General features: G+C 40.8%; 1 protein-coding gene across 2 annotated transcripts in view; it reads left to right on the top strand.

Annotated features, from left to right (window-relative positions):
• LOC105339941 (probable JmjC domain-containing histone demethylation protein 2C) overlaps positions 1–14,947 on the top strand; it is a 51,784-nt gene that overhangs the window by 19,289 nt on the left and 17,548 nt on the right. For both annotated transcript variants that reach the window (XM_034472036.2, XM_034472037.2), the window contains exons 4-7: positions 330–536; positions 4,729–4,813; positions 9,952–10,037; positions 13,188–13,308. In XM_034472036.2, the coding sequence (XP_034327927.2) occupies positions 330–536; positions 4,729–4,813; positions 9,952–10,037; positions 13,188–13,308 (499 nt within the window). The remainder of the gene's footprint in view (positions 1–329; positions 537–4,728; positions 4,814–9,951; positions 10,038–13,187; positions 13,309–14,947) is intronic.

Below are 14,947 nucleotides of genomic sequence, written 5' to 3'. Positions count from 1 at the left end.
AGCAATCATAAATCTATTGTATATACAATCTTTTTAATGTTTTAACCCCGCCCCCCCCCCCCCCCCCCCCCCCCCCTTTCTGGATACATTATTGGTTCAGAAATTGTCTGAGGAAGTTTTCACAGAACAAATAAATAACAAAGAAGTTCATTCTGTTCCTATAAATTGCCCCGAGCTGTATTGATTTTTACATCAGGAGGTGATCAATAGGCCCAGAATTCTTGTTTTTGTTTTTGTTCAGAACTATTGAATTAAAGTGTTGATGACATCTACACTGATCCCTTTGATTACACAGCTTCTGACTAAATTAATCTCTTTCTGGATTTCAGGAGACAGAAGTACTGAGTAACCCACTGTTTGAAGCATATCCCAGCCTTGGTCAAGCGGTCAAGACTTGGTTGGACTATCAGGACGGTCAGAAGATACTGCTGACCACTCCGACAGTACTAGTGGGGTACCGCCTGGAGGTGTACCGGGCTGAGGGCACCACCCAGTGGTACACAGCGGTCATCCAGTCCTACAACCACACCACCAAGGTAAAACAATTATAATACACAGGTGTGAATAAACACAGCTACTGTACATGTATAACCACACCACCTAGGTGATACAATTACCGGTATAATACACAGGTGTACACAGGTGTAAGCACACTAAACACAGCTATTGTATTGTATATGTATAACCACACCACCTGGATGATACAATTATGATACATAGGTGTAGACAGGTGTATGTATAACTACACATCACAATGGTGTTACAATTTGTATACACATTTATAGACAGATGCAAACCCTACTATTGTTTTCTCTATGTATAATCTGCTATTGTATGTAATTTGGAGATTGAGATGTGTAAGCAATGCTACTTCATGTAAATATGTACCTGGTAAAAAAATGATGTGATAAGCATTTACTTTAATCGCTGATTGTACATGTTTTCTTTGTGGTGTAAACAGAGGTTTACTATCCCCAGTATCCCCCCCCCCCCCCACCCCTACCCCCCCCCCCCCCCAATTTAATGTTTCGACACACCCACACACAAACACACTGTTAACTATTGGTTTCTGTGAGATGTCTGCCTGGGGGAGTGGAGATTGTCTCTTTGTTGGTGATGGGACTTGTCCATTAACTGCTTGTCTTTGATAGTGGTGAGCTGGCCCTCTGTGGACCATGAAATCAATACACAGGCTTAGACCATTAACAGAACTGCTCTGGGCTCGGATTACTGGCTTCCTCCATAACTACTCCCTCGGGGGGACCCTGCATATAGCGTCCCTTTACTGGGCCCACACTGAGCTTTGATGTTAAAGCAGTGCCTGACCTGGTTGTGGGGGGGATGGTGTTTAATGGGATGGAGAGAACTCTGACCCCATCACACAATCTTGGCTCACACACCATCAAGCATTTAGGAAAATCAGAGACAACAGGAAATTTTTCTACTTTGATTATAAGGCCTTTGGGGGACTTGACAAACATTTCAATGTCTGGCTATGTAGTGCTTCTTATAGAAACTGAAGAGTGCAGAACATAATAGGATTGTATTACACAAGTGGATAGCTAGAGGAGATGTAAATAGTATGCAGTCTCTAGCGCATGTAGTCATTTCCCAGAATAAGCTGTCAAGATGAGCTTTATAAACAGCATGTTCTATCAGCCGATATCCTTTTACACAAGTGGTGAATTTAAATGAAACTCTCCTCTGCTTTAGTTATCACCTCTCTACCGCAGGTAAATCTTTGTGACACACCTGAACAAAGCTGGCACTTCTATCTTACAACAGGTTTTTGATAATGTATTGGTTTGGGGCAGGAATTGGAATTCACCTGTTAAGTGGTTTCCATGGTAACTCTAACGTAGGATTTTTTTTTTTACATTTTCGTGATCTGAAATTAAGTTATTGTACAACGCACCTCAGGATTTAATAAACACCAGTCTAAGACATCCCGTCATTATCATTCTTTTGGAATTTTTTCTTTTCTCATTAACAATTTCTCATTATCAATTTATTGTGCAGTCTTTGGAAGACTTGAATAACATTACGTAAGAGCACCATTCAAACCTCCATAACATGTACACTCTGCTAACTCTGGCTTAATGCACAGCAGTGAAGTGTTGGCCTTTATTAGTGAGGCCTATTGGTCTGAAGAGAGTTTTAATGAGAATAGACTTTATTACCACATTAATCTGACTAGGGCCCTTAATGAGTGCAAGTCCTGACACAGATGTCCCTGTGTAGAGGCACCACCACTGATCAATTGGAGCCACTGCTGATCAATGGGAGTCACCACCACTCATCAATGGGAGCTACCACTTCGGTCAATTGGAACCACCGCCATCTGTCAATGGGAGCCACTGCTATCTGTCAATGGGAGCCACTGCTATCTGTCAATGGGAACCACCACCACTTGTCAATTGGAACCACCGCCTTGGTCAATGGGAGCCACCGTGTTTGGTCAATTGGAGCCACCGCCATGGTCAATGAGAGCCACCGCCATTGGTCAATAAGAGAGGGATGAATCAGTGGCTACACATTGATCTGTCTAGCAATAAATAGAATTCTGTATTGAAGAATGATCTAGACGTCCCCCAAGATATACGTTTCTCCTTGGGTTAATTGCCCGATAAATGTACTTTGTTAGCTGTGGCCATATTGATTTCTAGATAACTGTTTACCTATCCAGGCATTCCCACTCAGCCAGCAAAAATATTTGTTTTCTTGGAAGCTTGACAAAAAATAATAATAGCAGCAGAGGATTTAAAGGTGAAGGTCGCGTCGCTGGGATAATTTAATGCAAGGGTCAGGAAGATTTCACAGAGCTTTACAGTCTGTTTAGACTACCACAATAAAGAATTCCTCAAACTTTCAGACCTCCTATAACCCCCCCCCTTCTCCTGAAGGCAACCTTATTTCCTAGTAAATTGGCAGCTGCTTTCTTCAAATTCCTCATTAATGGAACTGGAGATGCTTTATAACAGTTTTCACCTGTGTACAAATCATTGCCAACAACAATCTAAGCAGTGTAAGTCTGGTAGATTTCTCTCTCTCTCTCTCTCTCTCTCTCTCTCTCTCTCTCTCTCTCTCTCTCTCTCTCTCTCTCCATGGGTTGAAACTAAGAATTGCTGGTTTCAGACGAGAGTACAGCTTCTTTGTGGGTCTTGAACCCAAGAGTTGTGGCTTGTAGGTGAGAATACAGCTACTTCTGCACCTGCATTAACTCAGTGCCCTGAGTTGATAGAATTGATATGGAGGGAGTCTTTCTTGGCTTGGGGTAATCAGAGCTGGGGAGAACGGCATGTGGCCACCCTCTGGATGTTACAAGTAGCTACACATCTTGTGAATCTGCCTTTGATTCAAGACCCCCTCAAAGTGTAGCACCCCAATCTCTGCATGTTTAAAGAGTACCAGTAGCTATGTATCACAAAACTTGTCGATCCCCCCCCCCCCCCCCCCCCCCAACACACACACACAGACACACACACACACTCACAATATGAAGCACATCCCACTAAGCACAGGCGTGTGTAGATTGACATCATCCGATTCATGATTTTTGTGGGATGTAGGAATCTGATCAAAACAATTTGTCTGCTGAGTGATCTGTATTTTCTTTCATTATGTGTTGATGTATTGCTCACTGTGTTGACATAACGTTCTCCATTAAGATTTTGCAACATGAGCCTGATGAATGAGTAATGTGTGTTTGTTACATTGAAAACATCAAAATGAATGACACATCTTTGTAGTAATTTACAGTTTTGTAAATGTTTTGCCAGTATATTGGATCAGTTTTACACGGTGATAATATGTGGTGATCACACATATTATCGGATTCCAGACAATAACAACACTGAACAAATAAGGAATCATGACATACATTGGACTGATGATAACAGTTCAACACACGTTTTGCCAGGCACTGGATATTTTTGCACACAGTAACAAACATCAAAAATACCTTAGTATCGTCAGAACAAATCATATTGGTCGGCAGTGTCTGATGAGGTCATACTCAACAACAGTTACCACAGTCATACTAGGCTGTTATCTCCAATCTTTGCAGGCACAGATTCAAAATTTTGCATTCAGTAAAATCTATGGAACAAGTCAAAGTTAGCACCACATGTATTGCTTACAAAGGTCAGAATAGCAACAGGGCATTGAAAAAGTCATGTCATATGATGGCATATTGGGTTGTGATGGAGTTACTGCCTGGGTTTAGTGCTTAGTAAGTCCTGATTCTGTTGTCTGGAACTGATAGTAGCTGGGGTTTTTTTTCAGATTTATTTAAACATGATTCATTGAAATTCAAATGGATTGGGTAACAACAGACTCCATGGCTGACATACTGCACACAGTAGTCTAGTACTAATTGTATGATCTTGTATTACAGACTCTATAACTGAAATACACCGCATGGCCTGGTACTGACTGACATACTGTACACAGTAGTCTAGTACTAATTGTATTATCTTGTATTACAGACTCTATAACTGAAATACACCGCATGGCCTGGTACTGACTGACATACTGTACACAGTAGTCTAGTACTTATTGTATGATCTTGTATTACAGACTATATTGCTGCATATACTGCATGGCCTGGTACTGATGGTATGGCTGACAGATGATGTACAGTTCATATAATCTTGTTTTTACAGACTTTACCCCTAACAGACACTGTGGTTTTGTACTGATCACTAAGTCTATCATCTCTTGTTACAGACTCTCTCGCTGACAGATGACACAGTTCTGGAGGAGCACAATGAGGACCCCGCCCTGATTCAGATGCGTCTGCTTGATGACGGAGGTAAGAAGATGGTTCTCTGTTTTACTGTCCATCTGACTTTGTCTTTAGATTCTCTATCAGCTGAAGATCTCGCTGATATTTCGAGTTCTACTAGAGTTGACAGGGCAGCTGTGTTGCCACGATTTATGACTTACACACACAGAAAGGGAAAGATTTATTAATTCTTTATGAAGCCCCAGTATACATGATTTCCTTCTATTTGCATATTAAATGTTCTCCTTTTGTATCTGATTATGTAAATATTTGCACTCACCTATTGTGTATGATAGTGTTATCTGGGTCACCCCTCTGTCGTGGAGTGTACGGAGAGAGATTGCTCTGATCCTTTGGTCTGGGAGTCAGACCTTAAACACTTACAAGGTCATCTACATGTGTATTACTTGAATATTATGAAATTGTTTAAAATGGAGAATATCAATCTGAGACATTTGTTAGACTTCAGTCAGGGATTGTGTTGATTTCTTTATTCCTCCAATGTCGGATGATGAATTGGAAATCCATAAGGTGAATCACGGCATTAATACGGTGGCCATCGATTAAATGAGCCGCTATCAGCTGGAGATAATTCACTCCGGTGTCAAAAGATCCAAGGCAGCTTCCTGTTTCCTGACCCAAATATTTATTGACTAGTGAAAATGGCAGAATTACGTAATTTTTGCTTTTAAGCTGACACTGAGTGGGTGGGGTATAATATTTTCACAGTACCAGCAGATATTGAAATAACACGGGGGTTCAGGGGGGTTAAGGAAACAACAATACACACATGTATACTGTTACACACAGTCGTACAAAGTCAGGATACAGACAAGGGGGGAGTTATGGTTTATGGTGTTACAGAATTAACATGCACAAGCTACTTGTAGGAGAGAAAGCATTACAACATTCCTGCCTGTTTTCGGCGGGCATACTTCCAGATTCTGCCAGTTAGAGTGATTTGCACTAATACCACTCAAACAGCGTGCCAGGGCTGAGAACAAAGAAACATTCCCTGGTTTCTGTGCAGTGAGAGCTTGAACCAGAGTTGGCTAACTTGGAGTTCCCTCTGAACATTTGTATGTAGCTTTATACAGTGTGCTGTCCCCTAGGTCAGACTTTGAAGGTTACTGCTACAGGCTCAGCCACTGATGAATCAGGGCCAGTGATAAGCTGTCCCTACTCTCCTGTGTCAGCCATGTCTGAATGCTGTGTTTGGTGTATGTCAATAAACAAATTCCCCTTTATCTCTGCAGTGATTTGTTCGGTCCTTTGAGTGCGGTAAATCTCCCTTTTCTCCACCTCTCTGTCTTTGATCAGGGATAAACAAACCTCCATAACTCCCCAACATTTGGAGACCAATCCTTTACTTTCTCTTGGAGTCTCAGAGAGTGAAATGTTATACTTTGTTGCCTTCAAATATCTGTTACAGTATATAAACAGACCTCACCAGCATGCCTACAGTTGTTAGCCTATCCTTGATCTGGGTGGACAGTGTTATACTTTGGTTGGTGCCTTTTAAATAACTATCAGTTACTATAAATACAGACACCCAAGGTATCATATTTGTTTAGTGGGGAGAAATATTGAGTTGTCAGTGTATATAGTATTACAGTGTTGTCAGTGCATACAGTATTACAGTGTTGTCAGTGCATACAGTATTACAGTGTTGGTGTAGATTACTACTGTGTATTACATAGTACCTCCTCGTGTTTACAAGCGGGTCACTTGTATCCAAGTATTCTGGTCCCATGTCCTTTATCTTGACATAAGTAGGAGTCCCCACAAATACAGGTCTCTCTGTGTTAAGCCGGTCCCATTAGCCCTGATAACAAGATCCTAGGTGGCCACTCCAGGCCAGGAATGTGGTCACTCTCTCCGCTATCTCCTCCGTAAACACCTCACTGTATATCAGTCAGCTATTTAGACAATTCTAGTGAGCTGACATCAGCCTTATTACCCTCAATGTTAATGAGGACATTTATCATGAGGAAAACACTCAAAGTATGAATTATACATGGAGAGTTTTGTGGTTTGGGGTTAGTTTTTGTTTGTTTTGGGGGGAGAGTGTGTTGTGTTTTATTTAATTGATTTCTCTTCTTTGTTGACGGTTATGTGGTTAATTTTGGTGGTTAGTTTTTTTGGTGTGTTTTTTTTTTAAAATTAAATTTCAATCAATGTTTACATGTCATCAATCTGATACAGGAGGTAGAGATGAAGACGTGGTGTAGGGATAACTGGTCTGCAATAGATCTCATACATATGGCAAGATATACCAGGGATAGGATGTTAGTGTGTTATACCTGTAATACAAACAATAGGGTTTACTTGTATGTACAGAATTTACAGGGTTTACATGTGGAGGATGTTCCAACAGCTGTGGTCAGGTCCGGGTGACATGGATCCCCCTGTAAGGCATGGAGTAGTAGCTGATCTTATCTCCTCTCTGTGTATTTGATCCACAGTTTATCACCACCATCTCTCCAGCCATTAAAACCCAGACAACAAACCCTCAAGATATATACCTAGCCACCCAGCTCAGATATTTGATTTGTCAAAACTCGTTTTAATTAATATTTGAGTAAGAGGAAGAGAAGAGAGAGAGGAGAGAAAGAATTAAGTGTTTCATTAGTTGAGATTTGGGTGCTGTTAGCTTCTCTATGGTGGAAGGAAGCTCAAACAAAAGCATGGAAATTTACAAGCCCAAGAGACACCTGATTAAAAGATCGAGATTTAAACACCTTTTTAAAAGGTGAATATATATTTTCATGTATGAAGCATTGAAACAAGCGTATAAGCCACATTCTGTAATTTGTTTTTTAAATCTGTTCCAAATATGGCAGACTTTGGGTTTATCTTTTGATCATATGATCATATATGTATTACCGAAAACGTCTTGGAAAACATCAGGGTCTGCAGTTGGTTAGTGTTTGATGGGAGAACAGGGTGTCTGTAGTCCTTGAGGGCCCTTAATTGGTAATTGGTAAATATTCATGTATTAATATATTCAGTTCTATATGGGATTAGCTTGTCTGTAGTTTCAATGGTAAAGTTAAGGGATTATTACTTGTCTTTGCTACACATAGTGTCACTTTCAGATCACTTTTGCTTTTGCAGTTTAAGAAAGGAAACACCTAGGGATCGATGCCTGTAATTATAGTAAATGTTATAATCCCAGGGTCTCCCAGAAATCAGTGTATGGTTAAAACATCTTGTGTCTGTATGAACTATTAATCTTATCCCAGTGCGTGCAACACATGTCCCTTAACAGAGAGCTACAAGATTGATGTCTGTACGATCTCATCCCCTGTCCTCATTCTAAATGCTTACATAGTCGTAACGTTAATTAGATTGATTTAATGTTTTGTATATGTTTTTAAAAAGGTGGTTAAAAAATTATTTGCCATTTTTTGCAAGAACGCAGTTGCAGAATCAGTGTAAGTTGTAATCTTTGCGGCGATTGAGTGCTTCGATTCTGAGTTGGCTTTGCTCTGGGATTGGGGGTCCTGTTTCTTCAGACAGCAACCGTTCTATCAGTCTCTGAGTCTGCTACACCATCTCTCTGCATTAACTGATGCTACTGCAGGGCTCCATGTATTTTGTTCGGGTTCAACAAAGGACAGCGTTTCTTTTATTTGCGATGGAATATAACCCAATTTAATTACATTCGCCCTGATCCCTTGTGACTGCAATATCGAAAAACGATCTTGTCTCAAAGCCATAGAGGGAATTCCAGCCGATAGAAATTCATCAGACGCAGAGCCTGGTATTGATTCCGTCAACAGAGTCGTGAATCGGAATCAATGGCTGAATATCTATGTATCTACGGTACACTGTTTGGATGGAACTCTAAAGGCAGGTTTTTAATGAAGCCAAGAATGTCACAAAGGAAAAAATCAATACGGATCAGGAGATTTAATGGCAGATGACGGATCGGAACAGAAGTGCTAATCGACGGAGATGTCAGCCACCAGACTGTCATCAATGGAGTCCGCAGACTTTCTCTCTTTCATAAGCATTCTATAGTCATAAAATATTCACCCCTTAGTTCTTTGATTTTCTTTGAGCAGTGCATTGGTTAATTCTGTAGAAGCTTATCAGAGAAGATTTTTCCACTAATTAAAGATGTTTCTCTTTTATTATGCACCTATTTTAACAACCAGTATATAGTCATTAAAGCTCATGGTACTTAAAAATAGCTCAGAAGGAAATGGAGTAAAAAAGGGAAAAGGAGGGAAAGGATCATTGAAGTGTGCTATGTCTAACACATGACATTTAAAAATGGGAAATATTCCTCACAGTAATGATATACAAACTCATCTATCATGCAGTGCCTCATTAATTAAAAATTGTGATCGAGAACACATAGGCATGATCTGAAAAAAGGCCTTAGGTAGCCATCTTGTTTTTCTTTGTGTGGTTTGACCTTCACCTTTTGGCTAAGCCCTAGAGGCAGTCATCAAATTATCATCTGTCCATAGCAAACAAGCATTACACTGAGGGGCGGGCTATGCTGAGCATGTGCAATCACAGTTAGCAGCAGATAACGACACTATCAAGCGGCCAGCCACATTGTAGACTGGAGGAGAGTTTACTGCTATTGATTCAACAGGTCTTACAGTCAGAGCCTTCAGTGAACGTGTTTCCTCCTCAGATATTTATCTAGGTTTAATGACTTGGAAATATTTTTGTGCGGAAAGATTTCTTTTCTCCAAACAGTGAAAAAGCTGTGTGTGTGTTTGACCTGATTCTTGTGATTGTCTGATCTGTATAATTGTGAAAGAATTTTAAATCTCTGCTCCCAGACGATTAGTTGGTGGCCGTGTAGCGAGACATTTAAGCGGGGACAAAAGCGAGATCAATGTGAATTGCCATTGTATCTCCACTCCTTGTGACAGCACTTAGGTACAGTTAAATGGACTCCAGTGTTCTGATAATCAAATTGCATTGTTTAATGAATGAGGTTACCGCACACCACTCAGCTATTTTCATCCGGTTTTGAAAGCTTGTTTGCATGACTCATATTGATTACAGCCCTAGCGTATGCCTTTGATAGCATACTTCCCTAGTCAGTGCAGGTCGGAACAGTTTATTCGTCTGTTGCCGGCATTTTCTTCAGCAATTTGAAAAGTTCGTTGATTCTGGATTTTTTTTTTGTGTTTTAGTGGTTGACTCAATCTTACGTGGAGTAGAAGTTGGAATTGGACCGCGGAGGACGAGACAGACCAACAAAGAGCAGCAGGCTATTACAGTAAGTCTTTATTTATCTATAGAAAAAACAGTTCTGTGGTAGTTTTTGCATTAGAAGTTAAAGATTGGAAACAAGAAAAGGAAATGGGCAGAAATGAATAGGGTGGGCTGTTTAACCCAATGTCAAATTTGAAGGTCAAAATAAATAGGGGGTTCAAAAGAGAGAGAGAGAACAAAAATAGAGGTGTGTGGTTTTGGAAGGTTGGGGGGGGGGGGGGGTAAGCACTCTGGCAATAAGCTAGTCGACACCATGGCACATTAGGATCACTTGAGTTTGGGGCCCACTGTAGGGAGTTGGATTTCCCCTTGATACCAACACGTGTGAAGTCTGTTTATTTTGACATTCGGTCCTGTAAGATGATTAATGATTCTGATGTAATCTTACACCACCTAATGGGAGGAACAGAGGTAAACAGATGTATGGAGAGAGAGAGAGAGAGAGAGCCCCCCTGTACCCCCTCCCAAGGTCAAGCCAGGCATACCATTAACCTAGTTCTCCGACACTGGGATAGTTCCTCCTTATTTTGGTGCTGCTTTTATTGTTCGGCTGATTTGTCAGGCTGACTCGCCTTTAGACCCAGAGGCCTGTGAAAGTCATGAATCAACCCTCGCTCCAGCAACTGTGTTATACAGCTAACAGCCGGGAATTCTGATCCCACAGATAGATTTATTGTGTTACAGCCTGTGAACCCCTACAGCTGCTGTTCTATTTATAGCCTCTGTACTCCCAGACATTAGTACTTGTATAGTCAAAATGATACTAACACTCTCCCAGGTCATTAGAGAGAGTAGTCAGAAATTCTGTAAAACACAACAGCTTTTTTAAGTGCATATGAAAAGGAGATGAGTCATCTTTTGCGCTCCTCTGTGCCTGTTAAGTGTAATATGCGGAAAATATGTTAACATCTGATACCACATGCTCCGCTATTAAAATTTTATGACACAGTGTTTACATTTAGGTGAACTGCCTATAGGTAAATAAGAGACTTTAATTTAAATACAGGAGAAAAAACACCCATATTGACTCGAACAATATCTCGCCTTTATTGAATCTGTATAAAGAATTCAAATGCGTGGCAGACGATTTAAATGCTGCATGTATTTTAATATTTGATAGCGCTTGGTGTTTTTGTGTGAATGACGACAAAAGACTTTACAATGACACATTGATTAAATAGGAACCGTGGCCCCGTTCTGTGGCCAGTCAGCCGCGTAATAACGCGCCTCAGAATTAATAGCCTTATTTATATTCCTGGTGTTAAGTACATGCATGCTTCATGTTCTAGCTGTTAATATAATTAGCTCAGGATGTGACAGTACTCTGTGTTTATATGGGGAAAGTATCGAACTTCTTGATCTGATGGTGTAAACTCTGAACTCTCCAGCAGAAAGGTAGAGGTAAGAGATTCTATCTCGATTCATTGCCAGCTATAATGTCTCGCCCAGAGCAAAGGTTTACAATTAAAAATCCCACATCAATTACATGGTGCATAACATGAATATTCGCTGTGACCCTGGGACAGCTAGGTGACACATCTGTTGTAGGCTGTGGGTTGTACAGTTTGTACAGTGCTGTAACATCTATTTAGAGCTGTAACGGCCAGTGCTAGATAAGACACTGCCCAAGATCAGCCATTTAGGTCAGGGTAAGAGGGGGTTATCATTGTTTATTTCATCTTTGCTTTGGACACCCAATTGATTGGCCACAACTCTGAGGTTTCATACCACGGCCACAGAGCTAGCTCCCCTAGCTAGCCGGGACAACAATAATGGTGGAGTTATTGGGGGCATGAACAGCAGTGTCCTGGCCGTAGCCCGTGGGACTAAGTGTATAACATGACCACATGACTGATAGTGACAGGTAACGTCGGTGATTAAAGCCTCTCTTTGCAAGTACCTGTAAATGGCGGCTTAATTGCCCAGACCTCTGACAAAGGTGTAAATCTTTCCAGGTGTAAAGCTGTTCCTGCTTAGAATTTCTTATGTGACACAATTAAAGTGATAGAATAACTAATTTCCAGGGGATGGGATTTTTGAATTTGTTATCATTTAACATCAATGTAAATTGCTCATGAAAATCAAATAAGATATCAAGATATGTAAAAATAGAACTGTTTAAACTTCAGATAAATGAATGTGTACTTTGCCCCTGAAATGTACCTGATTAATTCCTGATGTGTTTAGTCATTGCCCCTTACAGTGGGAGATTTAATGCTTGTGTTAATGTCTGCAGTTCTACTGCCTATAAATTCCACATTATATGACGAGCCATGTCTTGAGATGGTCCCTTATCTGCCTTATCAAACATAGGGTTTGCAGAATAGCTCTAGGCAGTTTATATTTGCATGATAAAGAGTGTTTAAAGGGTCGATGAATACAGCAGATTAAATTTCAAACTGTTAGAATTCAAAAGTTGTTTGTGCTTATCTTATTGGGGGAGCAGTCAACTGTTGAAAATAGGTCAGTCCTGTTACCTGGGCTGTAGGAGGAATGTGCTCATTGTCCGCGGCCCTAAACTTGTTTGAGGTGAGCATACTGGCTATTGATTGACTTGTTGAACTGTGCAGTGTTAGAACCTTCAGTGAGGAACACAATTCTGTACAAACTGTTAACGATTGGCTGATTCAGTGGATTCAGTGGATAGGAAACATCTCTCTCTCTCCTTGTGAAACATCCTTTGTGATCCTGCCGCCTCATTATCACTTCGACCGAGGGATTGACGACAGATGTAGTAGCGTACGCAGCGGCATGAATTGAGCAGAGAGAGAGGAGCCATCCATTCTGATTGGTATGAGCATTATGAGGACTGTTTACGTGGAATGTTGAAAACTGGGTTTGACATTTGCGTGACCTTGTGCTCCCTGACTGATCCCCGACATCTGGTGTACTGGAGTGTAGTGTGTGGGGTGTTATTGGCGGAGTACTGACAACTATGCCTAGATTTGTACACACTTAACTGCCGGCACAGTCACGGTAATTGATCCCATGCCAACACCACTAGCAGGGTTCACTGTGGTTTTACCAGATGATAGATTACGCCCGGCCTTGTTACTCGGCTATTTTTGTCAGTCGAATATGTACGCTCAGTGCGTCATTTACGCCAGTGGTATATTCGCCTCATTCTTCTTAAATTAATTCTCTTACTTTTCAGACAAGAAATCCTACATCAAAACAACCTTCATCCAACACCGAGAAGAATTCCTCTGTGCGGAATAACAAAGTGAAACAGAAGGAATTATCTTCTAAATCGACGGAGCAGGAACCAGAGAGAGGTAAACATCATTTGTTTATTTTGTGTGTTGACTGATTGTTTATATAATTCATTGTGTAATTTTATTTGAAATACTAAAAGGGGGGGGGGGTAGTATGGTATGATTTGATAGAGGGGGCCTAATCAGTGACCTTTGGACCCGCCTATTGTCCTGAATAACAGGGCCTAGGTAACACGCAGATGTTTTGACAAATCCATGAACAGGCTCAGCTCTGGTTACCTGAAAGTCTGATTCACACATGTTTAGCATTTATAATGACAAGTGGATGGGAGATTTGCATGGGCAAGCCTGTTTTATTCAGACAAGATGGCTGGCCCAGTGACAGCTGCCCAGACCTTGTGCAGGATTAGCATTGTGTAGAAATTATTCCTGGGATTCTTTAACCTCTTGAAAAGTCATCAAAATGGATTGATTTAAGACTAGTCAAGGTATTTAATCATTCGTTGTAGCTACATAATAACATAAAATCAAATGTTATGATAGCGTGCGAGTTGACTAATCTATTTTTTTGTCGATCTTTATTTCACAAGATGGTATATAGAATTGATTGTAAGATTAGACTGTTCCGAGACAGAAATCGATGCCTCACCGCTAGAGAAGAGTAATGTGTGTATGGTGAGGGTCAGAGTAATGTGTGTATGGTGAGGGTCGGGGTTAAGGGTTAGTGGTTTTGCCAGTGACAAATCAACAAACAGTTGATAAATTCTAGGTCACAAAGATAATAAAGCTATAGAGACACTGTTCACAAGATACTTCAATCTGCCAGCTTTCTCATTGTGTATTCCACCGAGATACGGTTGATAATGAGCTCTTCTGTCAGTAGATTTCACTCCCCGGGAGAGCCGTTCCCAGAGAGTGTTGCCAGACATTTATAACACTGATACAGCCTGCCTGTATAACACAGCTACATGTCCTCAGTCAGCCTGGTGCATGTTTGTACCAGGACCCGCTCAAGGAAACGCTTTGTTTAATTGTGTAGTTGTTACACAGGGATTTCCAGCAGTTGGCAGGAAATCAGAGCACTAGACTCTTTGATCTAATGCAGAGGAAATCTGGCTGACCTGTCTGTATTGGTGTATATCTGTATTGCTGTATCAGTGGTGTATCGTGGCTCTATTAGTGGTGTAACGTGGCTGTGGAAATAGCAGTGCCCGTTTATACGCCCTCCATTGTTGTTCTATGTAATGCCTCAGGACCCGCCAGACAATCGTTATTTAATATACCTGAATTGATATACAATTTCTGATCAGAAATCTGTTATTAATATTTATAGATTCAATGGTCCCGGTTAAATATTCCCGAACAAGTTGTACATTGATTGAACTGATAGTGTGTGATTGATGGCTGAACGGTTGATATAGGTGTATGTGTGTGAAGTCTGGTAGAACCATCATCTGATCCCAGATTGTAATCAGCAGTTATCAATAATAGACCAGCATTCCTATAATAACCGTCTAGAGTCCAGGGCACAGTAAATGGAATGGCTTTCTGCGAGTGCCATTTAATAATCCCCTGTTCACATTATGAATTGTTAATCGGATAAGAGTTCTCATTTCAGCCAAGACCGAGTTTATGTTCACTGAATTGTTAGGTGGTGAAAGTAAACCTGTACGCAGGCTTCAACAGGATCGGGCCTTGA

This window comes from Magallana gigas, chromosome 8 (genome assembly GCF_963853765.1).
Source record: "Magallana gigas chromosome 8, xbMagGiga1.1, whole genome shotgun sequence".
Taxonomy (NCBI): Eukaryota; Metazoa; Mollusca; class Bivalvia; order Ostreida; family Ostreidae; genus Magallana; species Magallana gigas.
This window is presented reverse-complemented; position numbering and strand designations above follow the sequence as displayed.